Source organism: Leiobunum rupestre, chromosome 1, assembly GCF_980474605.1.
Source record: "Leiobunum rupestre chromosome 1, qqLeiRupe1.1.hap1, whole genome shotgun sequence".
NCBI lineage: Eukaryota > Metazoa > Arthropoda > Arachnida > Opiliones > Sclerosomatidae > Leiobunum > Leiobunum rupestre.
The window spans coordinates 61,763,505-61,789,049 of record NC_143384.1 but is presented as its reverse complement, the minus strand read 5'-3'; the positions used below and the strand labels follow the sequence as shown (position 1 = coordinate 61,789,049).

The window sequence follows — 25,545 nt, the reverse complement described above, 5'->3', positions numbered from 1 at the left end:
TGCGCGGGAAGATCCCAACAGATTTCAAGTCTGTCGTCTTAACTACTCGGCCACGACTGCTTGTTAATGACCTAAATTTGAGAACTTTTAAATTTAAATATTTGATGTTCATATAAAAGCCATTTAATGTTATGTCCGCAGTCGACAGGATTCGAACCTGCGCGGGAAGATCCCAACAGATTTCAAGTCTGTCGCCTTAACCACTCGGCCACGACTGCTTGTTATTGACCTAAATTTGAAAACTATTAAATTTAAATATTTGACGTTCTTATAAGTGCCATTTAATGCTACGTCCACAGTCAAACCTGCGCGGGATGATCCCAACAGATTTCAAGTCTGTCGCCTTAACCACTCGGCCACGACTGCATGTTATTGACCTTAATTTGAGAACTATTAAATTTAAATATTTGACGTTCTTATAAGTGCCATTTAATGCTACTTCCGCAGTCGACAGGATTCGAACCTGCGCGGGAAGATCCCAACAAATTTCAAGTCTGTCGCCTTAACCACTCGGCCACGACTGCTTGCTAATGACCTAAATTTGATAACCATTAAATTAAAATATTTTACGTTCTTATAAATGCCATTTAATGCTATGTCCGTAGTCGACAGGATTCGAGCCTGCGCGGGAAGATCCCAACAGATTTCAAGTCTGTCGCCTTAACTACTCGGCCACGACTGCTTGTTAATGACCTAAATTTGAGAACTTTTAAATTTAAATATTTGATGTTCATATAAAAGCCATTTTATGCTATGTCCGCAGTCGACAGGATTCGAACCTGCGCGGGAAGATCCCAACAGATTTCAAGTCTGTCGCCTTAACTACTCGGCCACGACTGCTTGTTAATGACCTAAATTTGAGAACTTTTAAATTTAAATATTTGATGTTCATATAAAAGCCATTTTATGCTATGTCCGCAGTCGACAGGATTCGAACCTGCGCGGGAAGATCCCAACAGATTTCAAGTCTGTCGCCTTAACTACTCGGCCACGACTGCTTGTTAATGACCTAAATTTGAGAACTTTTAAATTTAAATATTTGATGTTCATATAAAAGCCATTTAATGCTACGTCCGCAGTCGACAGGATACGAACCTGCGCGGGAAGATCCCAACAGATTTCAAATCTGTCGCCTTAACCACTCGGCCACGACTGCTGGTTATTGACCTAAATTTGAGAACTATTAAATTTAAATATTTGACGTTCCTATAAGTGCCATTTAATGCTACGTCCGCAGTCGACAGGATTCGAACCTGCGCGGGATGATCCCAACAGATTTCAAGTCTGTCGCCTTAACCACTCGGCCACGACTGCTTGTTATTGACCTAAATTTGAGAATTATTAAATTTAAATATTTGACGTTCCTATAAGTGCCATTTAATGCTACGTCCGCAGTCGAACCCGCGCAGGAAGATCCCAACAGATTTCAAGTCTTGAGCCTAAACCACTCGGCCACAACTGCTTGTTATTAACCTAAATTGGAGAACTTTTAAATATAAATATTTGACAAACATATAAAACCCTTTAAATGTTATGTTTCCCTCGGCAAGATTCGAACCTGCGCGGGAAGGTCCCAACAGATTTCAAGTCTGTTGCCTTAACCACTAGGGCACGACTGCTTGTTTTTGACCTAAATTTGAGAACTATTAAATTTAAATATTTGACGTTCTTATAAGTCCCATTTAATGCTACGTCCGCAGTCGACAGGATTCGAACCTGCGCGGGATGATCCCAAAAGATTTCAAGTCTGTCGCCTTAACCACTCGGCCACGACTGCTTGTTAATGACCTAAATTTGAGAACTATTAAATTTAAATATTTGACGTTCTTATAAGTGCCATTTAATGCTACGTCCGCAGTCGACAGGATTTGAACCTGCGCGGGAAGATCCCAACAGATTTCAAGTCTGTCGCCTTAACCACTCGGCCACGACTGCTTGTTATTGACCTAAATTTGAGAACTATTAAATTTAAATATTTGACGTTCTTATAAGTGCCATTTAATGCTACGTCCGCAGTCGACAGGATTCGAACCTGCGCGGGATGATCCCAACAGATTTCAAGTCTGTCGCCTTAACCACTCGGCCACGACTGCTTGTTATCGACCTAAATTTGAGAACTATTAAATTTAAATATTTGACGTTCTTATAAGTGCCATTTAATGCTACGTCCACAGTCGACAGGATTCGAACCTGCGCGGGAAGATCCCCACAGATTTCAAGTCTGTCGCCTTAACCACTCGGCCACGACTGCTTGTTAATGACCTAAATTTGAGAACTTTTAAATTTAAATATTTGATGTTCATATAAAGCCATTTTATGCTATGTCCGCAGTCGATAGGATTCGTACCTGCGCGGGAAGATCCCAACAGATTTCAAGTCTGTCGCCTTAACCACTCGGCCACGACTGCTTGTTATTAACCTAAATTTGAGAACTATTAAATTTAAATATTTGACGTTCTTATAAGTGCCATTTAATGCTACGTCCGCAGTCGACAGGATTCGAACCTGCGCGGGATGATCCCAACAGATTTCAAGTCTGTCGCCTTAACCACTCGGCCACGACTGCTTGTTAATGACCTAAATTTGAGAACTATTAAATTTAAATATTTGACGTTCTTATAAATGCCATTTAATGCTATGTCCGCAGTCGAACCCGCGCAGGAAGATCCCAACATCTTTCAAGTCTTGAGCCTAAACCACTCGGCCACAACTGCTTGTTATTAACCTAAATTGGAGAACTTTTAAATATAAATATTTGACGTACATATAAAATCCTTTAAATGTTATGCTTCTCTCGGCAAGATTCGAACCTGCGCGGGAAGGTCCCAACAGATTTCAAGTCTGTCGCCTTAACCACTCGGCCACGACTGCTTGTTATTGACCTAAATTTGAGAACTATTAAATTTAAATATTTGACGTTCTTATAAAGGCCATTTAATGCTACGCCCACAGTCGAACCTGCGCGGGATGATCCCAACAGATTTCAAGCCTTTCGCCTTAACCACTCGGCCACGACTGCTTGTTATCAACCTAAATTTGAGAACTATTAAATTTAAATATTTGACGTTCTTATAAGTGCCATTTAATGCTACGTCCGCAGTCGAACCCGCGCAGGAAGATCCCAACAGATTTCAAGTCTTGAGCCTAAACCACTCGGCCACAACTGCTTGTTATTAACCTAAATTTGAGAACTATTAAATTTAAATATTTGACGTTCTTATAAGTGCCATTTAATGCTACGTCCGCAGTCGAACCCGCGCAGGAAGATCCCAACAGATTTCAAGTCTTGAGCCTAAACCACTCGGCCACAACTGCTTGTTATTAACCTAAATTTGAGAACTATTAAATTTAAATATTTGACGTTCTTATAAAATCCTTTAAATGTTATGCTTCCCTCGGCAAGATTCGAACCTGCGCGAGAAGGTCCCAACAGATTTCAAGTCTGTCGCCTTAACCACTCGGCCACGACTGCTTGTTACTGACCTAAATTTGAGAACTTTTAATTTTAATTATTTGTTGTTCATATAAACGCCATTTTATGCTATGTCCGCAGTCGACAGGATTCGAACCTGCGCGGGAACAGCCCAACAGATTTCGAGTCTGTCGCCTTAACCACTCGGCCACGACTGCTTGTTAATGACCTAAATTTGAGAACTATTAAATTTAAATATTTGACGTTCTTATAAATGCCATTTAATGCTATGTCCGCAGTCGACAGGATTCGCACCTGCGCGGGAAGATCCCAACAGATTTCAAGTCTGTCGCCTTAACCACTCGGCCACGACTGCTTGTTAATGACCTAAATTTGAGAACTTTTAAATTTAAATATTTGATGTTCATATAAAAGCCATTTTATGCTACGTCCGCAGTCGACAGGATTCGAACCTGCGCGGGATGATCCCAACAGATTTCAAGTCTGTCGCCTTAACCACTCGGCCACGACTGCTTGTTAATGACCTAAATTTGAGAACTATTAAATTTAAATATTTGACGTTCTTATAAATGCCATTTAATGCTATGTCCGCAGTCGACAGGATTCGCACCTGCGCGGGAAGATCCCAACAGATTTCAAATCTGTTGCCTTAACCACTCGGCCACGACTGCTTGTTATTGACCTAAATTTGAGAACTATTAAATTTAAATATTTGACGTTCTTATAAGTGCCATTTAATGCTACGTCCGCAGTCGAACCCGCGCAGGAAGATCCCAACAGATTTCAAGTCTTGAGCCTAAACCACTCGGCCACAACTGCTTGTTATTAACCTAAATTTGAGAACTATTAAATTTAAATATTTGACGTTCTTATAAGTGCCATTTAATGCTACGTCCGCAGTCGAACCCGCGCAGGAAGATCCCAACATCTTTCAAGTCTTGAGCCTAAACCACTCGGCCACAACTGCTTGTTATTAACCTAAATTGGAGAACTTTTAAATATAAATATTTGACGTACATATAAAATCCTTTAAATGTTATGCTTCCCTCGGCAAGATTCGAACCTGCGCGGGAAGGTCCCAACAGATTTCAAGTCTGTCGCCTTAACCACTCGGCCACGACTGCTTGTTATTGACCTAAATTTGAGAACTATTAAATTTAAATATTTGACGTTCTTATAAATGCCATTTAATGCTATGTCCGCAGTCGACAGGATTCGCACCTGCGCGGGAAGATCCCAACAGATTTCAAGTCTGTCGCCTTAACCACTCGGCCACGACTGCTTGTTAATGACCTAAATTTGAGAACTTTTAAATTTAAATATTTGATGTTCATATAAAAGCCATTTTATGCTACGTCCGCAGTCGACAGGATTCGAACCTGCGCGGGATGATCCCAACAGATTTCAAGTCTGTCGCCTTAACCACTCGGCCACGACTGCTTGTTAATGACCAAAATTTGAGAACTATTAAATTTAAATATTTGACGTTCTTATAAATGCCATTTAATGCTATGTCCGCAGTCGACAGGATTCGCACCTGCGCGGGAAGATCCCAACAGATTTCAAATCTGTCGCCTTAAACACTCGGCCACGACTGCTTGTTATTGACCTAAATTTGAGAACTATTAAATTTAAATATTTGACGTTCTTATAAGTGCCATTTAATGCTACGTCCGCAGTCGAACCCGCGCAGGAAGATCCCAACATCTTTCAAGTCTTGAGCCTAAACCACTCGGCCACAACTGCTTGTTATTAACCTAAATTGGAGAACTTTTAAATATAAATATTTGACGTACATATAAAATCCTTTAAATGTTATGCTTCCCTCGGCAAGATTCGAACCTGCGCGGGAAGGTCCCAACAGATTTCAAGTCTGTCGCCTTAACCACTCGGCCACGACTGCTTGTTATTGACCTAAATTTGAGAACTATTAAATTTAAATATTTGACGTTCTTATAAAGGCCATTTAATGCTACGCCCACAGTCGAACCTGCGCGGGATGATCCCAACAGATTTCAAGCCTTTCGCCTTAACCACTCGGCCACGACTGCTTGTTATCAACCTAAATTTGAGAACTATTAAATTTAAATATTTGACGTTCTTATAAGTGCCATTTAATGCTACGTCCGCAGTCGAACCCGCGCAGGAAGATCCCAACAGATTTCAAGTCTTGAGCCTAAACCACTCGGCCACAACTGCTTGTTATTAACCTAAATTTGAGAACTATTAAATTTAAATATTTGACGTTCTTATAAGTGCCATTTAATGCTACGTCCGCAGTCGAACCCGCGCAGGAAGATCCCAACAGATTTCAAGTCTTGAGCCTAAACCACTCGGCCACAACTGCTTGTTATTAACCTAAATTTGAGAACTATTAAATTTAAATATTTGACGTTCTTATAAAATCCTTTAAATGTTATGCTTCCCTCGGCAAGATTCGAACCTGCGCGAGAAGGTCCCAACAGATTTCAAGTCTGTCGCCTTAACCACTCGGCCACGACTGCTTGTTACTGACCTAAATTTGAGAACTTTTAATTTTAATTATTTGTTGTTCATATAAACGCCATTTTATGCTATGTCCGCAGTCGACAGGATTCGAACCTGCGCGGGAACAGCCCAACAGATTTCGAGTCTGTCGCCTTAACCACTCGGCCACGACTGCTTGTTAATGACCTAAATTTGAGAACTATTAAATTTAAATATTTGACGTTCTTATAAATGCCATTTAATGCTATGTCCGCAGTCGACAGGATTCGCACCTGCGCGGGAAGATCCCAACAGATTTCAAGTCTGTCGCCTTAACCACTCGGCCACGACTGCTTGTTAATGACCTAAATTTGAGAACTTTTAAATTTAAATATTTGATGTTCATATAAAAGCCATTTTATGCTACGTCCGCAGTCGACAGGATTCGAACCTGCGCGGGATGATCCCAACAGATTTCAAGTCTGTCGCCTTAACCACTCGGCCACGACTGCTTGTTAATGACCTAAATTTGAGAACTATTAAATTTAAATATTTGACGTTCTTATAAATGCCATTTAATGCTATGTCCGCAGTCGACAGGATTCGCACCTGCGCGGGAAGATCCCAACAGATTTCAAATCTGTTGCCTTAACCACTCGGCCACGACTGCTTGTTATTGACCTAAATTTGAGAACTATTAAATTTAAATATTTGACGTTCTTATAAGTGCCATTTAATGCTACGTCCGCAGTCGAACCCGCGCAGGAAGATCCCAACAGATTTCAAGTCTTGAGCCTAAACCACTCGGCCACAACTGCTTGTTATTAACCTAAATTTGAGAACTATTAAATTTAAATATTTGACGTTCTTATAAGTGCCATTTAATGCTACGTCCGCAGTCGAACCCGCGCAGGAAGATCCCAACATCTTTCAAGTCTTGAGCCTAAACCACTCGGCCACAACTGCTTGTTATTAACCTAAATTGGAGAACTTTTAAATATAAATATTTGACGTACATATAAAATCCTTTAAATGTTATGCTTCCCTCGGCAAGATTCGAACCTGCGCGGGAAGGTCCCAACAGATTTCAAGTCTGTCGCCTTAACCACTCGGCCACGACTGCTTGTTATTGACCTAAATTTGAGAACTATTAAATTTAAATATTTGACGTTCTTATAAATGCCATTTAATGCTATGTCCGCAGTCGACAGGATTCGCACCTGCGCGGGAAGATCCCAACAGATTTCAAGTCTGTCGCCTTAACCACTCGGCCACGACTGCTTGTTAATGACCTAAATTTGAGAACTTTTAAATTTAAATATTTGATGTTCATATAAAAGCCATTTTATGCTACGTCCGCAGTCGACAGGATTCGAACCTGCGCGGGATGATCCCAACAGATTTCAAGTCTGTCGCCTTAACCACTCGGCCACGACTGCTTGTTAATGACCAAAATTTGAGAACTATTAAATTTAAATATTTGACGTTCTTATAAATGCCATTTAATGCTATGTCCGCAGTCGACAGGATTCGCACCTGCGCGGGAAGATCCCAACAGATTTCAAATCTGTCGCCTTAAACACTCGGCCACGACTGCTTGTTATTGACCTAAATTTGAGAACTATTAAATTTAAATATTTGACGTTCTTATAAGTGCCATTTAATGCTACGTCCGCAGTCGAACCCGCGCAGGAAGACCCCAACAGATTTCAAGTCTTGAGCCTAAACCACTCGGCCACAACTGCTTGTTATTAACCTAAATTTGAGAACTATTAAATTTAAATATTTGACGTTCTTATAAGTGCCATTTAATGCTACGTCCGCAGTCGAACCCGCGCAGGAAGATCCCAACATCTTTCAAGTCTTGAGCCTAAACCACTCGGCCACAACTGCTTGTTATTAACCTAAATTGGAGAACTTTTAAATATAAATATTTGACGTACATATAAAATCCTTTAAATGTTATGCTTCCCTCGGCAAGATTCGAACCTGCGCGGGAAGGTCCCAACAGATTTCAAGTCTGTCGCCTTAACCACTCGGCCACGACTGCTTGTTATTGACCTAAATTTGAGAACTATTAAATTTAAATATTTGACGTTCTTATAAAGGCCATTTAATGCTACGTCCACAGTCGAACCTGCGCGGGATGATCCCAACAGATTTCAAGCCTTTCGCCTTAACCACTCGGCCACGACTGCTTGTTATCAACCTAAATTTGAGAACTATTAAATTTAAATATTTGACGTTCTTATAAGTGCCATTTAATGCTACGTCCGCAGTCGAACCCGCGCAGGAAGACCCCAACAGATTTCAAGTCTTGAGCCTAAACCACTCGGCCACAACTGCTTGTTATTAACCTAAATTGGAGAACTTTTAAATATAAATATTTGACGTACATATAAAATCCTTTAAATGTTATGCTTCCCTCGGCAAGATTCGAACCTGCGCGGGAAGGTCCCAACAGATTTCAAGTCTGTCGCCTTAACCACTCGGCCACGACTGCTTGTTATTGACCTAAATTTGAGAACTTTTAATTTTAATTATTTGATGTTCATATAAACGCCATTTTATGCTATGTCCGCAGTCGACAGGATTCGCACCTGCGCGGGAAGATCCCAACAGATTTCAAGTCTGTCGCCTTAACCACTCGGCCACGACTGCTTGTTAATGACCTAAATTTGAGAACTTTTAAATTTAAATATTTGATGTTCATATAAAAGCCATTTTATGCTACGTCCGCAGTCGACAGGATTCGAACCTGCGCGGGATGATCCCAACAGATTTCAAGTCTGTCGCCTTAACCACTCGGCCACGACTGCTTGTTAATGACCTAAATTTGAGAACTATTAAATTTAAATATTTGACGTTCTTATAAATGCCATTTAATGCTATGTCCGCAGTCGACAGGATTCGCACCTGCGCGGGAAGATCCCAACAGATTTCAAATCTGTCGCCTTAACCACTCGGCCACGACTGCTTGTTATTGACCTAAATTTGAGAACTATTAAATTTAAATATTTGACGTTCCTATAAGTGCCATTTAATGCTACGTCCGCAGTCGACAGGATTCGAACCTGCGCGGGATGATCCCAACAGATTTCAAGTCTGTCGCCTTAACCACTCGGCCACGACTGCTTGTTATTGACCTAAATTTGAGAACTATTAAATTTAAATATTTGACGTTCCTATAAGTGCCATTTAATGCTACGTCCGCAGTCGAACCCGCGCAGGAAGATCCCAACAGATTTCAAGTCTTGAGCCTAAACCACTCGGCCACAACTGCTTGTTATTAACCTAAATTGGAGAACTTTTAAATATAAATATTTGACAAACATATAAAACCCTTTAAATGTTATGTTTCCCTCGGCAAGATTCGAACCTGCGCGGGAAGGTCCCAACAGATTTCAAGTCTGTTGCCTTAACCACTAGGCCACGACTGCTTGTTATTGACCTAAATTTGAGAACTATTAAATTTAAATATTTGACGTTCTTATAAGTCCCATTTAATGCTACGTCCGCAGTCGACAGGATTCGAACCTGCGCGGGAAGATCCCAACAGATTTCAAGTCTGTCGCCTTAACCACTCGGCCACGACCGCTTGTTAATGACCTAAATTTGAGAACTTTTAAATTTAAATATTTGATGTTCATATAAAAGCCATTTTATGCTATGTCCGCAGTCGACAGGATTCGAACCTGCGCGGGAAGATCCCAACAGATTTCAAGTCTGTCGCCTTAACCACTCGGCCACGACTGCTTGTTAATGACCTAAATTTGAGAACTATAAAATTTAAATATTTGACGTTCTTATAAATGCCATTTAATGTTATGTCCGCAGTCGACAGGATTCAAACCTGCGCGGGAAGATCCCAACAGATTTCAAGTCTGTCGCCTTAACCACTCGGCCACGACTGCTTGTTACTGACCTAAATTTGAGAACTATAAAATTTAAATATTTGATGTTCATATAAAAGCCATTTTATGCACGTTCCGCAGTCGACAGGATTCGAACCTGCGCGGGAAGATCCCAACAGATTTCAAGTCTGTCGCCTTAACCACTCGGCCACGACTGCTTGTTAATGAACTAAATTTGAGAACTATAAAATTTAAATATTTGACTTTCTTATAAATGCCACTTAATGCTATGTCCGTAGTCGACAGGAATCGAACCTGCGCTTGAAGATCCCAACAGATTTCAAGTCTGTCGCCTTAACCACTCTGCCACGACTGCTTGTTAATGACATAAATTTGAGAACTATTAAATTTAAATATTTGAGGTTCATATAAAAGCCATTTTATGCTATGTCCGCAGTCGACAGGATTCGAACCTGCGCTTGAAGATCCCAACAGATTTCAAGTCTGTCGCCTTAACCACTCTGCCACGACTGCTTGTTAATGACCTAAATTTGAGATCTATTAAATTTAAATATTTGACGTTCTTATAAATGCCATTAAATGTTATGTCCGCAGTCGACAGGATTCAAACCTGCGCGGGAAGATCCCAACAGATTTCAAGTTTGTCGCCTTAACCACTCGGCCACGACTGCTTGCTAATGACCTAAATTTGAGAACCATTAAATTTAAATATTTGACTTTGTTATAAATGCCACTTAATGCTATGTCCGTAGTCGACAGGATTCGAACCTGCGCTGGAAGATCCCAACAGATTTCAAGTCTGACGCCTTAATTACTCGGCCACGACTGCTTGTTAATGACATAAATTTGAGAACTATTAAATTTAAATATTTGACGTTCTTATAAATGCCATTTAATGCTATGTCCGCAGTCGACAGGATTCGAACCTGCGTGGGAAGATTCCAACAGATTTCAAGTCTGTCGCCTTAACCACTCGGCCACGACTGCTTGTTAATGACCTAAATTTGAGAACTTTTAAATTTAAATATTTGAGGTTCATATAGAAACCATTATATGCTATGTCCGCAGTCGACAGGATTCGAACCTGCGCTTGAAGATCCCAACAGATTTCAAGTCTGTCGCCTTAACCACTCGGCCCCGACTGCTTGTTAATGACCTAAATTTGAGAACTTTTAAATTTAAATATTTGATGTTCATATAAAAGCCATTTTATGCGCGTTCCGCAGTCGACAGGATTCGAACCTGCGCGGGAAGATCCCAACAGATTTCAAGTCTGTCGCCTTAACCACTCGGCCACGACTGCTTGTTAATGAACTAAATTTGAGAACTAAAAAATTTAAATATTTGACTTTCTTATAAATGCCACTTAATGCTATGTCCGTAGTCGACAGGATTCGAACCTGCGCGGGAAGATCCCAACAGATTTCAAGTCTGTCGCCTTAATTACTCGGCCACGACTGCTTGTTAATGACCTAAATTTGAGAACTATTAAATTTAAATATTTGACGTTCTTATAAATGCCATTTATTGTTATGTCCGCAGTCGCAGGATTCGAACCTGCGCGGGAAGATCCCACAGATTTCAAGTCTGTCGCCTTAACCACTCGGCCACGACTGCTTGCTAATAACCTAAATTTGAGAACTATTAAATTTAAATATTTGACCTTCTTATAAGTGCCATTTAATGCTACGTCCGCAGTCGATCCCGCGCAGGAAGATCCCAACAGATTTCAAGTCTTGAGCCTAAACCACTCGGCCACAACTGCTTGTTATTAACCTAAATTGGAGAACTTTTAAATATAAATATTTGACGTACATATAAAACCCTTTAAATGTTATGTTTCCCTCGGCAAGATTCGAACCTGCGCGGGATGATCCCAACAGATTTCAAGTCTGTCGCCTTAACCACTCGGCCACGACTGCTTGTTAATGACCTAAATTTGAGAACTATTAAATTTAAATATTTGACGTTCTTATAAATGCCATTTAATGCTATGTCCGCAGTCGACAGGATTCGAACCTGCGCGGGAAGATCCCAACAGATTTCAAGTCTGTCGCCTTAACCACTCGGCCACGACTGCTTGTTAATGATCTAAATTTGAGAACTTTTAAATTTAAATATTTGATGTTCATATAAAAGCCATTTTATGCTATGTCCGCAGTCGACAGGATTCGAACCTGCGCGGGAAGATCCCAACAGATTTCAAGTCTGTCGCCTTAACCACTCGGCCACGACTGCTTGTTAATGACCTAAATTTGAGAACTATTAAATTTAAATATTTGACGTTCTTATAAATGCCATTTAATGTTATGTCCGCAGTCGACAGGATGCAAACCTGCGCGGGAAGATCCCAACAGATTTCAAGTCTGTCGCCTTAACCACTCGGCCACGACTGCTTGCTAATGACCTAAATTTGAAAACCATTAAATTTAAATATTTGACGTTCTTATAAATGCCATTTTATGCGATGTCCGCAGTCGACAGGATTCGAACCTGCGCGGGAAGACCCCAACAGATTTCAAGTCTGTCGCCTTAACCACTCGGCCACGACTGCTTGTTAATGACCCTAATTTTAGAACTATTAAATTTAAATATTTGAGGTTCTTATAAATGCCATTTAATGCTATGTCCGCAGTCGACAGGATTCGAACCTGCGCGGGAAGATCCCAACAGATTTCAAGTCTGTCGCCTTAATTACTCGGCCACAACTGCTTGTTAATGACCTAAATTTGAGAACTATTAAATTTAAATATTTGACGTTCTTATAAATGCCATTTATTGTTATGTCCGCAGTCGCAGGATTCGAACCTGCGCGGGAAGATCCCAACAGATTTCAAGTCTGTCGCCTTAACCACTCGGCCACGACTGCTTGCTAATGACCTAAATTTGAGAACTATTAAATTTAAATATTTGACGTTCTTATAAGTGCCATTTAATGCTACGTCCGCAGTCGATCCCGCGCAGGAAGATCCCAACAGATTTCAAGTCTTGAGCCTAAACCACTCGGCCACAACCGCTTGTTATTAACCTAAATTGGAGAACTTTTAAATATAAATATTTGACGTACATATAAAACCCTTTAAATGTTATGTTTCCCTCGGCAAGATTCGAACCTGCGCGGGATGATCCCAACAGATTTTAAGTCTGTCGCCTTAACCACTCGGCCACGACTGCTTGTTAATGACCTAAATTTGAGAACTATTAAATTTAAATATTTGACGTTCTTATAAATGCCATTTAATGCTATGTCCGCAGTCGACAGGATTTGAACCTGCGTGGGAAGATTCCAACAGATTTCAAGTCTGTCGCCTTAACCACTCGGCCACGACTGCTTGTTAATGACCTAAATTTTAGAACTTTTAAATTTAAATATTTGAGGTTCATATAAAAGCCATTATATGCTATGTCCGCAGTCGACAGGATTCGAACCTGCGCTTGAAGATCCCAACAGATTTCAAGTCTGTCGCCTTAACCACTCGGCCCCGACTGCTTGTTAATGACCTAAATTTGAGAACTTTTAAATTTAAATATTTGATGTTCATATAAAAGCCATTTCATGCGCGTTCCGCAGTCGACAGGATTCGAACCTGCGCGGGAAGATCCCAACAGATTTCAAGTCTGTCGCCTTAACCACTCGGCCACGACTGCTTGTTAATGAACTAAATTTGAGAACTATAAAATTTAAATATTTGACTTTCTTATAAATGCCACTTAATGCTATGTCCGTAGTCGACAGGATTCGAACCTGCGCGGGAAGATCCCAACAGATTTCAAGTCTGTCGCCTTAACCACTCGGCCCCGACTGCTTGTTAATGACATAAATTTGAGAACTTTTAAATTTAAATATTTGAGGTTCATATAAAAGCCATTTTATGCTATGTCCGCAGTCGACAGGATTCGAACCTGCGCTTGAAGATCCCAACAGATTTCAAGTCTGTCGCCTTAACCACTCGGCCCCGACTGCTTGTTAATGACATAAATTTGAGAACTATTAAATTTAAATATTTGACGTTCTTATAAATGCCATTTATTGTTATGTCCGCAGTCGCAGGATTCGAACCTGCGCGGGAAGATCCCACAGATTTCAAGTCTGTCGCCTTAACCACTCGGCCACGACTGCTTGCTAATAACCTAAATTTGAGAACTATTAAATTTAAATATTTGACGTTCTTATAAGTGCCATTTAATGCTACGTCCGCAGTCGATCCCGCGCAGGAAGATCCCAACAGATTTCAAGTCTTGAGCCTAAACCACTCGGCCACAACTGCTTGTTATTAACCTAAATTGGAGAACTTTTAAATATAAATATTTGACGTACATATAAAACCCTTTAAATGTTATGTTTCCCTCGGCAAGATTCGAACCTGCGCGGGATGATCCCAACAGATTTCAAGTCTGTCGCCTTAACCACTCGGCCACGACTGCTTGTTAATGACCTAAATTTGAGAACTATTAAATTTAAATATTTGACGTTCTTATAAATGCCATTTAATGCTATGTCCGCAGTCGACAGGATTCGAACCTGCGCGGGAAGATCCCAACAGATTTCAAGTCGGTCGCCTTAACCACTCGGCCACGACTGCTTGTTAATGACCTAAATTTTAGAACTTTTAAATTTAAATATTTGAGGTTCATATAAAAGCCATTATATGCTATGTCCGCAGTCGACAGGATTCGAACCTGCGCTTGAAGATCCCAACAGATTTCAAGTCTGTCGCCTTAACCACTCGGCCCCGACTGCTTGTTAATGACCTAAATTTGAGAACTTTTAAATTTAAATATTTGATGTTCATATAAAAGCCATTTTATGCGCGTTCCGCAGTCGACAGGATTCGAACCTGCGCGGGAAGATCCCAACAGATTTCAAGTCTGTCGCCTTAACCACTCGGCCACGACTGCTTGTTAATGAACTAAATTTGAGAACTATAAAATTTAAATATTTGACTTTCTTATAAATGCCACTTAATGCTATGTCCGTAGTCGACAGGATTCGAACCTGCGCGGGAAGATCCCAACAGATTTCAAGTCTGTCGCCTTAACCACTCGGCCACGACTGCTTGCTGATAACCTAAATTTGAGAACTATTAAATTTAAATATTTGACGTTCTTATAAGTGCCATTTAATGCTACGTCCGCAGTCGATCCCGCGCAGGAAGATCCCAACAGATTTCAAGTCTTGAGCCTAAACCACTCGGCCACAACTGCTTATTATTAACCTAAATTGGAGAACTTTTAAATATAAATATTTGACGTACATATAAAACCCTTTAAATGTTATGTTTCCCTCGGCAAGATTCGAACCTGCGCGGGATGATCCCAACAGATTTCAAGTCTGTCGCCTTAACCACTCGGCCACGACTGCTTGTTAATGACCTAAATTTGAGAACTATTAAATTTAAATATTTGACGTTCTTATAAATGCCATTTAATGCTATGTCCGCAGTCGACAGGATTCGAACCTGCGCGGGAAGATCCCAACAGATTTCAAGTCGGTCGCCTTAACCACTCGGCCACGACTGCTTGTTAATGATCTAAATTTGAGAACTTTTAAATTTAAATATTTGATGTTCATATAAAAGCCATTTTATGCTATGTCCGCAGTCGACAGGATTCGAACCTGCGCGGGAAGATCCCAACAGATTTCAAGTCTGTCGCCTTAACCACTCGGCCACGACTGCTTGTTAATGACCTAAATTTGAGAACTATTAAATTTAAATATTTGACGTTCTTATAAATGCCATTTAATGTTATGTCCGCAGTCGACAGGATGCAAACCTGCGCGGGAAGATCCCAACAGATTTCAAGTCTGTCGCCTTAACCACTCGGCCACGACTGCTTGCTAATGACCTAAATTTGAAAACCATTAAATTTAAATATTTGACGTTCTTATAAATGCCATTTTATGCGATGTCCGCAGTCGACAGGATTCGAACCTGCGCGGGAAGACCCCAACAGATTTCAAGTCTGTCGCCTTAACCACTCGGCCACGACTGCTTGTTAATGACCCTAATTTTAGAACTATTAAATTTAAATATTTGAGGTTCTTATAAATGCCATTTAATGCTATGTCCGCAGTCGACAGGATTCGAACCTGCGCGGGAAGATCCCAACAGATTTCAAGTCTGTCGCCTTAATTACTCGGCCACGACTGCTTGTTAATGACCTAAATTTGAGAACTATTAAATTTAAATATTTGACGTTCTTATAAATGCCATTTATTGTTATGTCCGCAGTCGCAGGATTCGAACCTGCGCGGGAAGATCCCAACAGATTTCAAGTCTGTCGCCTTAACCACTCGGCCACGACTGCTTGTTAATGACCTAAATTTGAGAACTTTTAAATTTAAATATTTGATTTTCATATAAAAGCCATTTTATGCGCGTTCCGCAGTCGACAGGATTCGAACCTGCGCGGGAACATCCCAACAGATTTCAAGTCTGTCGCCTTAACCACTCGGCCACGACTGCTTGTTAATGACCTAAATTTGAGAACTTTTAAATTCAAATATACGACGTTCTTATAAATGCCATTTATTGTTATGTCCGCAGTCGCAGGATTCGAACCTGCGCGGGAAGATCCCACAGATTTCAAGTCTGTCGCCTTAACCACTCGGCCACGACTGCTTGCTGATAACCTAAATTTGAGAACTATTAAATTTAAATATTTGACGTTCTTATAAGTGCCATTTAATGCTACGTCCGCAGTCGATCCCGCGCAGGAAGATCCCAACAGATTTCAAGTCTTGAGCCTAAACCACTCGGCCACAACTGCTTATTATTAACCTAAATTGGAGAACTTTTAAATATAAATATTTGACGTACATATAAAACCCTTTAAATGTTATGTTTCCCTCGGCAAGATTCGAACCTGCGCGGGATGATCCCAACAGATTTCAAGTCTGTCGCCTTAACCACTCGGCCACGACTGCTTGTTAATGACCTAAATTTGAGAACTATTAAATTTAAATATTTGACGTTCTTATAAATGCCATTTAATGCTATGTCCGCAGTCGACAGGATTCGAACCTGCGCGGGAAGATCCCAACAGATTTCAAGTCGGTCGCCTTAACCACTCGGCCACGACTGCTTGTTAATGATCTAAATTTGAGAACTTTTAAATTTAAATATTTGATGTTCATATAAAAGCCATTTTATGCTATGTCCGCAGTCGACAGGATTCGAACCTGCGCGGGAAGATCCCAACAGATTTCAAGTCTGTCGCCTTAACCACTCGGCCACGACTGCTTGTTAATGACCTAAATTTGAGAACTATTAAATTTAAATATTTGACGTTCTTATAAATGCCATTTAATGTTATGTCCGCAGTCGACAGGATGCAAACCTGCGCGGGAAGATCCCAACAGATTTCAAGTCTGTCGCCTTAACCACTCGGCCACGACTGCTTGCTAATGACCTAAATTTGAAAACCATTAAATTTAAATATTTGACGTTCTTATAAATGCCATTTTATGCGATGTCCGCAGTCGACAGGATTCGAACCTGCGCGGGAAGACCCCAACAGATTTCAAGTCTGTCGCCTTAACCACTCGGCCACGACTGCTTGTTAATGACCCTAATTTTAGAACTATTAAATTTAAATATTTGAGGTTCTTATAAATGCCATTTAATGCTATGTCCGCAGTCGACAGGATTCGAACCTGCGCGGGAAGATCCCAACAGATTTCAAGTCTGTCGCCTTAATTACTCGGCCACGACTGCTTGTTAATGACCTAAATTTGAGAACTATTAAATTTAAATATTTGACGTTCTTATAAATGCCATTTATTGTTATGTCCGCAGTCGCAGGATTCGAACCTGCGCGGGAAGATCCCAACAGATTTCAAGTCTGTCGCCTTAACCACTCGGCCACGACTGCTTGTTAATGACCTAAATTTGAGAACTTTTAAATTTAAATATTTGATTTTCATATAAAAGCCATTTTATGCGCGTTCCGCAGTCGACAGGATTCGAACCTGCGCGGGAACATCCCAACAGATTTCAAGTCTGTCGCCTTAACCACTCGGCCACGACTGCTTGTTAATGACCTAAATTTGAGAACTTTTAAATTCAAATATACGACGTTCATATAAACGCAATTAAATGATATGTCCGCAGTCGCCAGGATTCGAACCTGCGCGGGAAGATCCCAACAGATTTCTAGTCTGTCGCCTGAACCACTCGGCCACGACTGCTGGTTATGGACCTGAATTTGAGAACTTTTAAATTCAAATATTTGACGTTCATATAAACGCCAATAAATTCTATGTTCGCATTCGACAGGATTCAAACCTGCGCGGGAAGATCCCAACAGATTTCTAGTCTGTCGCCTTAACCACGACTGCTTGTTATGGACCTGAATTTGAGAACCTTTAAATTTTAATTTTTAACGTTCATATAAACGCCATTGAATGCTATGTCCGCAGTCGGCAGGATTAGAGCCTGCGCAGGTAGATCCCAACAGATTTCAAGTCTGTTGCCTTAACCACTCAGCCACGACTGCTTGTTATTGCCCTAAATTTGAGAACTTTTAAAATCAAATATTTGGCGTTCATATAAACACCATTAATTGCTTTGTCCGCAAACGACATGATTCGAACCTGCACGGGAAGATCCCGACAGATTTCAAGTCGGTCGCCTTAAGCTGGTTTCACACTCGGCGGAAAGTACGACTGAAACACGGCGGTACTCGTTGAGCGGAAAAATATTCGAACGGAATTACCGTAGCAGAATGCCAAATCCGCAGAATAATTTTGGCTCGAGCGTTATTTGCCGCTCTTCCATTCAACCAATGAGAGAGTTCCAGGACTGACGAACTTTATTTGTCGTCTGCTTCTCCATAGATTGTTTTGAACGTATTTGTGAGCCTAAAATGGCGCCGAAAATTAAAATAAATAAAGTTCCACGAATCGCCAACCCAAGAAAAAAAATTAATATTAACAAAGAACTCTTCATCGAAGAGGTTAGAAAATATCCATACTTATTTGACTTGGCCAATGACGATTACAAAGATACACATCTGAAGGATAGCCGATGGGCATCCATTGGTGCCTTGTTTAAAGTAACAGGTAAGTTGATAAGCTTAAACTGATCCCCATTAATATTAATTTTTTTGTAGGTGAAGAGGCGTACAGTACTTGGAAATCCCTTAGAGAGAGATATAGGAAGATTTTAAGGGAGATTGGCATTAAGAAAAGAAGTGGGGTTGCAGTGGACGATGTGCCCAAACCTACTTGGCCTTTGTACAATGTTTTGGATGGTTTCCTGCAATCATCAGTGGAACCCAGGGAGTAATAACATTTATTTAACCATGCAGATTGACTTGTTTATTCTATGCGAATAAACAAGCAGATCAAAGTTGGCTGTGACTGTAGTTCACATTCTAACTGAGGTGAATTTGTTTTATTAAGGACTGCAAGTAATGATTCTAGTTTAACTGAACTACCAGGTACAGATTTCTACCTGAGTAATTCTTTGGATGATTTAGATGACTCAGATGAAAAAGCTCATATTTTACTGAATTCCATGGAACAAGGATTGGATATGTATGTTTTTTGTTCATAAAAGCATAAGAAACATAATATAAGTAAGTATGACAGTAAACTATGTTGGTTAATGATAGTGATTTCGTAATCGGAGTATTCTAAACTGTAAATTCGTCGAAAAACATATCTTTATATACAAACCAAAACGTATTTGGGTCTCAAATTCGATCAGAACTACCTTCAGAAACCAAAATAAAGTTTGAAATGTGTTCCGATTCAACTCGCGGAGCGTTGTCAGTCCTTGTGATGTAATGATTTATAAGGTCATTGCTGAGACAGACTCATTAAAAAAATTATCATTGGGAGAATAGGAAGTGTCATACTTATAGTTATTATGTTACTTATGAATTGGGGTTTGAAATATTTCCAGTGGTGGCTTACAATCTGATGATGAGAATGATGAAGAAAAAGAATTTAATTCATCAAAGTTAAGTGCTTCTAATACTACACCATTGATTAAAAATAGAAGTACTAGTTTTGTTGAAAAAACTTCAAACTCATCGAAAGCAATGGAGACTAAAAAAAAAAAGAAATGAATTAGACTTAAAATTTGAAAAGATGATGGAAATTTCAGAAAAGACTTTGTTTACTCAATTTGCTGCTAACCAGAATCGTGACGAAAAGGATGAAATATTCCACTACTTTAGCAGTTTAATGGGAAGATTCAGAAGTTTAACAGATAAACAACAAAAAGAAGCAAGATTTAAAGTTGAAGAACTATTTTACTCTTTAGAAAAGTAAACTACAGGGTATATTCCCTTATATATATATAAAAATATCTTTAAATGTACAAAAGTATTTATTTTAATGTACAAAATATTACATTTTTTAAAACCATTTCACTTTATTTAAAGTAGATAATAGTTCAAATGTACAAAATTGAAAAGTTCTTTACAATTAATTTCACAGTGAAAAACCAATTAATTTTTTACAATTACCAATTTTTTTTTAAAAGTACAAAATGGTACATAGTTTTTCCATTTAATTTTACTGTGAAAAATTATTTTATTTTCACTGAAAAACTAGTTCATATATAAAATGAATTTTACAAAAAATTCATCATTTAAGTTTATTTCTTAACAGAAAAATAAATTTCTTTTTACTTGTGGATTTCAAATTCCTTATTTTCAGCCCAAACCACAATACCTATATTACGCATATAGGACTACTAGTTAATCAGAGTTGAAAAATTCATCTATTTGTTATTCGTTCAAGTTGCCAAGGTACACTTCCCTGATTATTGACATAATGAGATAAACTATCTCTCAGCTTTCCGACATAACTATTATGCTTTTTTGTCAGAAGAGGTCTCTGCATATTTAATATCTGGTTGTTACCCTCAACCTCTTGTCTCCACATTCCTGGCAATATTTCACCATTAAGGCCTTCATGATCAAGATATTTTTGAGATGGAATATACATTTTCTGATTTTGGGTTTTCTTGGACTCTTTAGACCAAACAAAATTGTGCAGACAAACCGAGGCTTTTATAACTTCATCTATATTTTCTGGTTTCCCGTTGATTGTAGTGTGATATATTCTCCACCTCGCAGCGAGAATTCCAAATGTATTTTCTATGACCCTACGAGCTCGACTGAGTCTATAATTAAAAATTCGTTGTTCCATAGTTAATCCTCTTCGAGAGTAAGGCCGCATGATATTAGGAGAAAGGGGAAATGCCTCATCTGCTGCTATGAAATAGGGAAATGTTTGGTTTGAATTCGGTAGTAGCGATGGTCTAGGTAGAGGCATACGTCCGGTGTTCAACTTGATACCAAAGGTTGATCGTGAAAAAATACCTCCATCACTCTGACTTCCATAAGCGCCTATGTCAACCATAATGGACTTATACTCCGCATCACAAAGGGCCATAAGTACAACGCTGTAGGACCCTTTGTAATTATAGTACAGAGAACCTGATTTATATGGCCGTTGAATAATAATATGTTTTCCATCAAGACTGCCTACACAGTGTGGAAGATTCCACAAATTCCAAAATTGGTCGCTGATATTTTGCCATTCCAGTTCTGTTTCGGGTATCTTTAAGTAGACAGGTGAAAGCTGAGACCATATAGCTTGACACGTTTCCTTTATACAATTACTAACTGTGCTTATTCCTAGTCTAAATGAGAAAGATAAACTAGTCTTCGATTCTCCAGTAATCAGATGTCTAAAATATAATAATTGAGGTTAAGCGTACATGGACAAAACAATATTTCCTTATGTAATTTACCTCAGTGTCAGAGATAACTTTTCATCAGGAGAAATAGATTTTCTGAACCAGCTATCTGGTTTATAAATAAGTGGTCTAATCATTACCAAAATTTCGTCATATTCGTCTTTTGTCATTCGGAAAAATCTGTTCAAGAAACTACGTTAATTATTCATAAACACACTCACTTTCCATTGATTTTAGTTACAAAGGCTTACCTGAAGTGGCTTTCAGGATCATTGAGCCTTATTTCCCTTATAAGATTTTCTTGTAACCCTTGCTGCTTCCTTTTCATAAATATTTCCCTCACCCAAAACTCACGTTCATTATCACGATACCTAGCAAACATTAAGTATAACAGCATCATATAATTTATTACGCATAACGCGCTTAAAACTTGAACACTTTCACCAGACGAGACGTCCATTTTTTTGGCTGTAATTACTGCTCATGCGCTGAACCTTTCCGCTGACGTTGTGGGAAGCAATTTCCCCTGCCGTCGAACGTCTACGTTATTTCAAAAAAATCCCGCTGACGTATGATTTTCCGCCTGGAACTTTCCGTCAAGTGTGAAACCAGCTTTAACCACTCGACCACGACTGCTTAATTGTCCTAAACTTGAGAATTTTTAAATTCGAATATTTGACGTACATATAAACGCCATTAAATGATATATCCGCAGTCAGCAGGATTCGAACCTGCGCGGGAAGATCCCAACTGATTTCTAGTCTGCCGCCTTTACCACTGATCTTAATTTGAGAATTTAAAATTGAAATATTTGGCGTTCATATAAACGCAATTAAATGCTATGTCCGCAGTCGCCAGGATTTGAACCTGCGCGGGAAGATCCCAACAGATTTCTAGTCTGTCGCCTTAACCACTCGGCCACGACTGGTTCACCTAAATATGAGAACTTTTAAATTGAACTATTTTACGTTTATATAAACGCCATTAAATGCTATGTTCGCAGTCGACAGGATTCAAACGTGCGCGGGAAGACCCCAACAGATTTCTAGTCTGTCGCCTTAACCACTCTACCACGACTGCTTGATATTGTCCTAAATGTGAGAATTTTCAAATTCGAATATTTGACGTACATATAAACGCCATTAAATGTTATATCCGCAGTCAGCAGGATTCGAACCTGCGCGGGAAGATCCCAACAGATTTCTAGTCTGCCGCCTTAACCACTCGGCCAAGACTGCTTGTTACTCATCGTAATTTGAGAATTTTTAATTGAAATATTTGGCGTTCATATAAACGCAATTAAATGCTATGTCCGCAGTCGACAGGATTAGCACCTGCGCGGGAAGATCCCAACAGATTTCTAGTCTGTCGCCTTTACCACTCGGCCACGACTGCTTGTTACTGATCTTAATTTGAGAATTTAAAATTGAAATATTTGGCGTTCATATATACGCAATTAAATACTATGTCCGCGGTAGACAGGATTCGAACCTGCGCGGGAAGATCCCAAAGGCTTTCAAATCTGTCGCCTTAACCACTCGGCCAAGACTGCTTGTTATTTATCTTAATTTAAGAATTTTTAATTGAAATATTTAGCGTTCATATAAACGCCATTAAATGATATGTCCGCAATCGACAGGATTCGAACCTGCGCGGGAAGATTCCAACAGATTTCTAGTCTGTCGCCTTGACCACTTGGCCACGACTGCTTGTTATTGACCTAAATATAAGAACCTTAAAATTGAAATATTTTGCGTTCATATAAACGCCATTAAACGCCATGTCCGCAATCGACTGGATTCGAACCTGCGCGGGAAGATCCCAACAGATTTCTAGTCTGTCGCCTTAACCACTCGGCCACGACTGCTTGTTATTGACCTAAATATGTTAACTTTTAAATTGAAATACTTGGCGTTCATATAAACGCCTTTAAATGATGATTCGAACCTGCGCGGGAAGATCCCAACAGATTTCTAGTCTGTCGCTTTTTTTTATTTAAAATACCTATTTCGTTACATGCATTGTTGTACAATGTTAATAGTTAAAAAAATTAACAATTTAAAAATAATCGAATCGAGAAATGTTATAAATATATATATATATATATATATATATATATATATAGACATGAGAAATACTTTGTTATTTAAAAATACGTTATTTCAATTACAAACAACATGAATCGGAATTTCACAAAACTAATATTTTTATGAGTACCCTTGGTAATAAAAAATAGTTAATTTATGCAAAAAATATACAACAAATGCACATTTCAATAAGGTACTTAAAATCTTAATGACCATAAGGATATCTCCAAGATTATTGTGACCCCTCAAATGTTACGAAAAATATCTATGGCTGCCGTACAACCCGGCTTATGAAGGAGAGGCCATTGCACACGGTACCGAGCCTCAGTTTTAATGAGAGCACGAAAACGGGAAAAAAGCGTACGCTTATTGGTTATCTGCCCCAAATTGTACAAACAACGATTACTCCAAATGGCTTCTTTGGCAATAGCAGTTAATATGGAAGCGACCTCCCAATGCTCTTTAAAGTCCGCAGTTTTAGGCTTGAGTCCAAAGACGATATAACGCGTCCACATGCCCTTTTCACCAAACAGCGTGTGCAGCGACAACACTGAAGAAAATAACCAATCGAATCATTCATGCGTGTCGTGACATTCCAAAAATAAATGCGGGACTGTCTCCTTTTCAAGGCCACAAAGCGGGCACTGATCATCGTCTGTTATGCCGGCGCGAAATAGCCGCTGCTTGACCATGAACCCCATATGATAAACTCGTAGATTTATACTTGACAAACGGGGACCGAACGTATCATTGACAATTGATGGAACCCGGAATTTCTGTAAAGGGCCCCCGAAGTAGGCTCGCCAACTTTCTTCACCATTCAATTCCGGAACCGGGGTTACCGCATTGAAAGTTTTGGAAATTGACTTAGATGTAATTTTGTCCAATTCCACAGAGATCCCTGCGTCCGCTACAAGCACGAACGTTGGCGTTGTCTCAAGCTCGTAGACCTCTTTACTATTTATCACTCGATGCACCGCGGGAGGAAGTGAATCTTTGATACTTTGGAAAATTTGCAACAACCGACGGCGCCCGATCCCGGACTCCGTGGTCAATTCCAAAATCGCTTCATCCGGAAGAAACCCCATGATAACCTCGTAGCAAATATCTTTAAGGTAGACCAAGCCGCAAGAAGCAAGGAGACGCCGCTCGGCCAAAGAAATATTCGTGATTAATTGATTTGAAGTTATAAAATAGGGGCTCCATGATAGGGTTGGTCAAAGGAACCAAGGTCCAACGCGTGAGAGCCAAGAACTCTTTCCAAGCCAATAACATTGATCCATGGCGCTTCGGCATAGCGCAAAGCAGACGACGTTCAATTCTAATCCGTAGCAGTGAGAGACCCTGGCGAAGTCCGCCGCCATATTCGTCAAAGAACCGAGACGCAACGCATGCGACATGCGAAGGCTTGGACCCGGTAGCGAGCTGCAAACATTCCTTCAGACGAAGTACCTTCTGTTTGATCCGAAGATTGATTAATCCAAACCCGCCTTGACTTTCTTTGGCGAGTTAAGGTTTCGTACGATATCGAATGTGCGAATGTGGGCTATCCTTCCAAATAAAATCCAACATTAGCCGCTTAAAATCAGAGAACCAGTGGCCCGGTAAATCAAAAACCTCCAGTATATGCCACAATATCGACGCTCCCAGTTGATCGTGGGAACGACGTCATGGTCATAGCCCAAGGTCACGCCCAATACCTTTATTGAACGGGCGCTAATAACAAGTCCAGCCACAGTCTGTTCCGCGTGAAAACGCAAGGAGCCGAGCCAACAACCAGAACTTTTTGCAAGATTGATGGCAGCTCCCGAAGACTGGCAATAAAGTTCAATATCCTCCAAAACGTAAATAACATCCCTAGGCCCAGTGACGAGAATGGAAGTGTCATCAATATGTTGAAACACCAGAGGGGACGGTGTTAAGTCCGTGAGCATTATCCGAGAAATACGTTTGTCCGTTTCGAG

General features: G+C 40.0%; 1 protein-coding gene and 57 non-coding genes across 58 annotated transcripts; 1 reads left to right on the top strand and 57 right to left on the bottom strand.

Moving 5' to 3' along the window:
• Positions 1 to 136: 136 nt before the first annotated feature.
• Positions 137 to 218, bottom strand: TRNAS-UGA (transfer RNA serine (anticodon UGA)). The gene has a single exon. It is a non-coding gene; the product is annotated as a tRNA-Ser (tRNA).
• Positions 219 to 442: 224 nt separating this feature from the next.
• On the bottom strand, positions 443 to 524 carry TRNAS-UGA (transfer RNA serine (anticodon UGA)). The gene has a single exon. It is a non-coding gene; the product is annotated as a tRNA-Ser (tRNA).
• Positions 525 to 758: 234 nt separating this feature from the next.
• TRNAS-UGA (transfer RNA serine (anticodon UGA)) lies at positions 759 to 840 on the bottom strand. Its single transcript has one exon. It is a non-coding gene; the product is annotated as a tRNA-Ser (tRNA).
• A 76-nt stretch (positions 841 to 916) lies between these two features.
• On the bottom strand, positions 917 to 998 carry TRNAS-UGA (transfer RNA serine (anticodon UGA)). The gene has a single exon. It is a non-coding gene; the product is annotated as a tRNA-Ser (tRNA).
• Positions 999 to 1,074: 76 nt separating this feature from the next.
• Positions 1,075 to 1,156, bottom strand: TRNAS-UGA (transfer RNA serine (anticodon UGA)). Its single transcript has one exon. It is a non-coding gene; the product is annotated as a tRNA-Ser (tRNA).
• A 76-nt stretch (positions 1,157 to 1,232) lies between these two features.
• On the bottom strand, positions 1,233 to 1,314 carry TRNAS-UGA (transfer RNA serine (anticodon UGA)). The gene has a single exon. It is a non-coding gene; the product is annotated as a tRNA-Ser (tRNA).
• A 381-nt stretch (positions 1,315 to 1,695) lies between these two features.
• On the bottom strand, positions 1,696 to 1,777 carry TRNAS-UGA (transfer RNA serine (anticodon UGA)). Its single transcript has one exon. It is a non-coding gene; the product is annotated as a tRNA-Ser (tRNA).
• A 76-nt stretch (positions 1,778 to 1,853) lies between these two features.
• On the bottom strand, positions 1,854 to 1,935 carry TRNAS-UGA (transfer RNA serine (anticodon UGA)). The gene has a single exon. It is a non-coding gene; the product is annotated as a tRNA-Ser (tRNA).
• A 76-nt stretch (positions 1,936 to 2,011) lies between these two features.
• On the bottom strand, positions 2,012 to 2,093 carry TRNAS-UGA (transfer RNA serine (anticodon UGA)). The gene has a single exon. It is a non-coding gene; the product is annotated as a tRNA-Ser (tRNA).
• A 76-nt stretch (positions 2,094 to 2,169) lies between these two features.
• Positions 2,170 to 2,251, bottom strand: TRNAS-UGA (transfer RNA serine (anticodon UGA)). The gene has a single exon. It is a non-coding gene; the product is annotated as a tRNA-Ser (tRNA).
• Positions 2,252 to 2,484: 233 nt separating this feature from the next.
• TRNAS-UGA (transfer RNA serine (anticodon UGA)) lies at positions 2,485 to 2,566 on the bottom strand. Its single transcript has one exon. It is a non-coding gene; the product is annotated as a tRNA-Ser (tRNA).
• A 982-nt stretch (positions 2,567 to 3,548) lies between these two features.
• On the bottom strand, positions 3,549 to 3,630 carry TRNAS-CGA (transfer RNA serine (anticodon CGA)). The gene has a single exon. It is a non-coding gene; the product is annotated as a tRNA-Ser (tRNA).
• A 76-nt stretch (positions 3,631 to 3,706) lies between these two features.
• TRNAS-UGA (transfer RNA serine (anticodon UGA)) lies at positions 3,707 to 3,788 on the bottom strand. The gene has a single exon. It is a non-coding gene; the product is annotated as a tRNA-Ser (tRNA).
• Positions 3,789 to 3,864: 76 nt separating this feature from the next.
• Positions 3,865 to 3,946, bottom strand: TRNAS-UGA (transfer RNA serine (anticodon UGA)). Its single transcript has one exon. It is a non-coding gene; the product is annotated as a tRNA-Ser (tRNA).
• A 76-nt stretch (positions 3,947 to 4,022) lies between these two features.
• TRNAS-UGA (transfer RNA serine (anticodon UGA)) lies at positions 4,023 to 4,104 on the bottom strand. Its single transcript has one exon. It is a non-coding gene; the product is annotated as a tRNA-Ser (tRNA).
• Positions 4,105 to 4,633: 529 nt separating this feature from the next.
• Positions 4,634 to 4,715, bottom strand: TRNAS-UGA (transfer RNA serine (anticodon UGA)). Its single transcript has one exon. It is a non-coding gene; the product is annotated as a tRNA-Ser (tRNA).
• Positions 4,716 to 4,791: 76 nt separating this feature from the next.
• TRNAS-UGA (transfer RNA serine (anticodon UGA)) lies at positions 4,792 to 4,873 on the bottom strand. The gene has a single exon. It is a non-coding gene; the product is annotated as a tRNA-Ser (tRNA).
• Positions 4,874 to 6,013: 1,140 nt separating this feature from the next.
• TRNAS-CGA (transfer RNA serine (anticodon CGA)) lies at positions 6,014 to 6,095 on the bottom strand. The gene has a single exon. It is a non-coding gene; the product is annotated as a tRNA-Ser (tRNA).
• Positions 6,096 to 6,171: 76 nt separating this feature from the next.
• TRNAS-UGA (transfer RNA serine (anticodon UGA)) lies at positions 6,172 to 6,253 on the bottom strand. The gene has a single exon. It is a non-coding gene; the product is annotated as a tRNA-Ser (tRNA).
• A 76-nt stretch (positions 6,254 to 6,329) lies between these two features.
• TRNAS-UGA (transfer RNA serine (anticodon UGA)) lies at positions 6,330 to 6,411 on the bottom strand. The gene has a single exon. It is a non-coding gene; the product is annotated as a tRNA-Ser (tRNA).
• Positions 6,412 to 6,487: 76 nt separating this feature from the next.
• TRNAS-UGA (transfer RNA serine (anticodon UGA)) lies at positions 6,488 to 6,569 on the bottom strand. The gene has a single exon. It is a non-coding gene; the product is annotated as a tRNA-Ser (tRNA).
• Positions 6,570 to 7,098: 529 nt separating this feature from the next.
• On the bottom strand, positions 7,099 to 7,180 carry TRNAS-UGA (transfer RNA serine (anticodon UGA)). The gene has a single exon. It is a non-coding gene; the product is annotated as a tRNA-Ser (tRNA).
• A 76-nt stretch (positions 7,181 to 7,256) lies between these two features.
• TRNAS-UGA (transfer RNA serine (anticodon UGA)) lies at positions 7,257 to 7,338 on the bottom strand. Its single transcript has one exon. It is a non-coding gene; the product is annotated as a tRNA-Ser (tRNA).
• Positions 7,339 to 8,478: 1,140 nt separating this feature from the next.
• Positions 8,479 to 8,560, bottom strand: TRNAS-UGA (transfer RNA serine (anticodon UGA)). The gene has a single exon. It is a non-coding gene; the product is annotated as a tRNA-Ser (tRNA).
• Positions 8,561 to 8,636: 76 nt separating this feature from the next.
• TRNAS-UGA (transfer RNA serine (anticodon UGA)) lies at positions 8,637 to 8,718 on the bottom strand. The gene has a single exon. It is a non-coding gene; the product is annotated as a tRNA-Ser (tRNA).
• A 76-nt stretch (positions 8,719 to 8,794) lies between these two features.
• TRNAS-UGA (transfer RNA serine (anticodon UGA)) lies at positions 8,795 to 8,876 on the bottom strand. The gene has a single exon. It is a non-coding gene; the product is annotated as a tRNA-Ser (tRNA).
• A 76-nt stretch (positions 8,877 to 8,952) lies between these two features.
• On the bottom strand, positions 8,953 to 9,034 carry TRNAS-UGA (transfer RNA serine (anticodon UGA)). The gene has a single exon. It is a non-coding gene; the product is annotated as a tRNA-Ser (tRNA).
• A 381-nt stretch (positions 9,035 to 9,415) lies between these two features.
• TRNAS-UGA (transfer RNA serine (anticodon UGA)) lies at positions 9,416 to 9,497 on the bottom strand. The gene has a single exon. It is a non-coding gene; the product is annotated as a tRNA-Ser (tRNA).
• A 76-nt stretch (positions 9,498 to 9,573) lies between these two features.
• On the bottom strand, positions 9,574 to 9,655 carry TRNAS-UGA (transfer RNA serine (anticodon UGA)). Its single transcript has one exon. It is a non-coding gene; the product is annotated as a tRNA-Ser (tRNA).
• A 76-nt stretch (positions 9,656 to 9,731) lies between these two features.
• TRNAS-UGA (transfer RNA serine (anticodon UGA)) lies at positions 9,732 to 9,813 on the bottom strand. Its single transcript has one exon. It is a non-coding gene; the product is annotated as a tRNA-Ser (tRNA).
• Positions 9,814 to 9,889: 76 nt separating this feature from the next.
• TRNAS-UGA (transfer RNA serine (anticodon UGA)) lies at positions 9,890 to 9,971 on the bottom strand. Its single transcript has one exon. It is a non-coding gene; the product is annotated as a tRNA-Ser (tRNA).
• Positions 9,972 to 10,363: 392 nt separating this feature from the next.
• TRNAS-UGA (transfer RNA serine (anticodon UGA)) lies at positions 10,364 to 10,445 on the bottom strand. The gene has a single exon. It is a non-coding gene; the product is annotated as a tRNA-Ser (tRNA).
• A 234-nt stretch (positions 10,446 to 10,679) lies between these two features.
• On the bottom strand, positions 10,680 to 10,761 carry TRNAS-UGA (transfer RNA serine (anticodon UGA)). The gene has a single exon. It is a non-coding gene; the product is annotated as a tRNA-Ser (tRNA).
• Positions 10,762 to 10,995: 234 nt separating this feature from the next.
• TRNAS-UGA (transfer RNA serine (anticodon UGA)) lies at positions 10,996 to 11,077 on the bottom strand. Its single transcript has one exon. It is a non-coding gene; the product is annotated as a tRNA-Ser (tRNA).
• Positions 11,078 to 11,772: 695 nt separating this feature from the next.
• TRNAS-UGA (transfer RNA serine (anticodon UGA)) lies at positions 11,773 to 11,854 on the bottom strand. The gene has a single exon. It is a non-coding gene; the product is annotated as a tRNA-Ser (tRNA).
• Positions 11,855 to 11,930: 76 nt separating this feature from the next.
• TRNAS-UGA (transfer RNA serine (anticodon UGA)) lies at positions 11,931 to 12,012 on the bottom strand. Its single transcript has one exon. It is a non-coding gene; the product is annotated as a tRNA-Ser (tRNA).
• Positions 12,013 to 12,246: 234 nt separating this feature from the next.
• On the bottom strand, positions 12,247 to 12,328 carry TRNAS-UGA (transfer RNA serine (anticodon UGA)). The gene has a single exon. It is a non-coding gene; the product is annotated as a tRNA-Ser (tRNA).
• A 234-nt stretch (positions 12,329 to 12,562) lies between these two features.
• On the bottom strand, positions 12,563 to 12,643 carry TRNAS-UGA (transfer RNA serine (anticodon UGA)). The gene has a single exon. It is a non-coding gene; the product is annotated as a tRNA-Ser (tRNA).
• Positions 12,644 to 13,024: 381 nt separating this feature from the next.
• On the bottom strand, positions 13,025 to 13,106 carry TRNAS-UGA (transfer RNA serine (anticodon UGA)). The gene has a single exon. It is a non-coding gene; the product is annotated as a tRNA-Ser (tRNA).
• Positions 13,107 to 13,340: 234 nt separating this feature from the next.
• On the bottom strand, positions 13,341 to 13,422 carry TRNAS-UGA (transfer RNA serine (anticodon UGA)). The gene has a single exon. It is a non-coding gene; the product is annotated as a tRNA-Ser (tRNA).
• An 853-nt stretch (positions 13,423 to 14,275) lies between these two features.
• Positions 14,276 to 14,357, bottom strand: TRNAS-UGA (transfer RNA serine (anticodon UGA)). The gene has a single exon. It is a non-coding gene; the product is annotated as a tRNA-Ser (tRNA).
• Positions 14,358 to 14,591: 234 nt separating this feature from the next.
• Positions 14,592 to 14,673, bottom strand: TRNAS-UGA (transfer RNA serine (anticodon UGA)). Its single transcript has one exon. It is a non-coding gene; the product is annotated as a tRNA-Ser (tRNA).
• A 76-nt stretch (positions 14,674 to 14,749) lies between these two features.
• Positions 14,750 to 14,831, bottom strand: TRNAS-UGA (transfer RNA serine (anticodon UGA)). The gene has a single exon. It is a non-coding gene; the product is annotated as a tRNA-Ser (tRNA).
• A 381-nt stretch (positions 14,832 to 15,212) lies between these two features.
• Positions 15,213 to 15,294, bottom strand: TRNAS-UGA (transfer RNA serine (anticodon UGA)). The gene has a single exon. It is a non-coding gene; the product is annotated as a tRNA-Ser (tRNA).
• A 76-nt stretch (positions 15,295 to 15,370) lies between these two features.
• On the bottom strand, positions 15,371 to 15,452 carry TRNAS-UGA (transfer RNA serine (anticodon UGA)). The gene has a single exon. It is a non-coding gene; the product is annotated as a tRNA-Ser (tRNA).
• Positions 15,453 to 15,686: 234 nt separating this feature from the next.
• Positions 15,687 to 15,768, bottom strand: TRNAS-UGA (transfer RNA serine (anticodon UGA)). The gene has a single exon. It is a non-coding gene; the product is annotated as a tRNA-Ser (tRNA).
• A 234-nt stretch (positions 15,769 to 16,002) lies between these two features.
• TRNAS-UGA (transfer RNA serine (anticodon UGA)) lies at positions 16,003 to 16,083 on the bottom strand. The gene has a single exon. It is a non-coding gene; the product is annotated as a tRNA-Ser (tRNA).
• Positions 16,084 to 16,159: 76 nt separating this feature from the next.
• Positions 16,160 to 16,241, bottom strand: TRNAS-UGA (transfer RNA serine (anticodon UGA)). The gene has a single exon. It is a non-coding gene; the product is annotated as a tRNA-Ser (tRNA).
• Positions 16,242 to 16,778: 537 nt separating this feature from the next.
• TRNAS-UGA (transfer RNA serine (anticodon UGA)) lies at positions 16,779 to 16,860 on the bottom strand. The gene has a single exon. It is a non-coding gene; the product is annotated as a tRNA-Ser (tRNA).
• A 76-nt stretch (positions 16,861 to 16,936) lies between these two features.
• TRNAS-UGA (transfer RNA serine (anticodon UGA)) lies at positions 16,937 to 17,018 on the bottom strand. Its single transcript has one exon. It is a non-coding gene; the product is annotated as a tRNA-Ser (tRNA).
• Positions 17,019 to 17,252: 234 nt separating this feature from the next.
• Positions 17,253 to 17,334, bottom strand: TRNAS-UGA (transfer RNA serine (anticodon UGA)). Its single transcript has one exon. It is a non-coding gene; the product is annotated as a tRNA-Ser (tRNA).
• Positions 17,335 to 17,568: 234 nt separating this feature from the next.
• TRNAS-UGA (transfer RNA serine (anticodon UGA)) lies at positions 17,569 to 17,649 on the bottom strand. The gene has a single exon. It is a non-coding gene; the product is annotated as a tRNA-Ser (tRNA).
• A 76-nt stretch (positions 17,650 to 17,725) lies between these two features.
• Positions 17,726 to 17,807, bottom strand: TRNAS-UGA (transfer RNA serine (anticodon UGA)). Its single transcript has one exon. It is a non-coding gene; the product is annotated as a tRNA-Ser (tRNA).
• Positions 17,808 to 17,883: 76 nt separating this feature from the next.
• TRNAS-AGA (transfer RNA serine (anticodon AGA)) lies at positions 17,884 to 17,965 on the bottom strand. Its single transcript has one exon. It is a non-coding gene; the product is annotated as a tRNA-Ser (tRNA).
• Positions 17,966 to 18,503: 538 nt separating this feature from the next.
• Positions 18,504 to 20,100, top strand: LOC149963895 (uncharacterized). Its single transcript, XM_090170738.1, has 4 exons — positions 18,504 to 18,838; positions 18,889 to 19,060; positions 19,181 to 19,315; positions 19,686 to 20,100. The coding sequence occupies exons 1-4, from the start codon at positions 18,643 to 18,645 to the stop codon at positions 19,849 to 19,851; spliced, it is 669 nt and encodes a 222-aa protein (XP_090026864.1). The 5' UTR covers positions 18,504 to 18,642; the 3' UTR covers positions 19,852 to 20,100.
• Positions 20,101 to 22,650: 2,550 nt separating this feature from the next.
• TRNAS-AGA (transfer RNA serine (anticodon AGA)) lies at positions 22,651 to 22,732 on the bottom strand. Its single transcript has one exon. It is a non-coding gene; the product is annotated as a tRNA-Ser (tRNA).
• Positions 22,733 to 23,121: 389 nt separating this feature from the next.
• Positions 23,122 to 23,203, bottom strand: TRNAS-AGA (transfer RNA serine (anticodon AGA)). Its single transcript has one exon. It is a non-coding gene; the product is annotated as a tRNA-Ser (tRNA).
• Positions 23,204 to 23,279: 76 nt separating this feature from the next.
• Positions 23,280 to 23,361, bottom strand: TRNAS-AGA (transfer RNA serine (anticodon AGA)). Its single transcript has one exon. It is a non-coding gene; the product is annotated as a tRNA-Ser (tRNA).
• Positions 23,362 to 25,545: the final 2,184 nt, after the last annotated feature.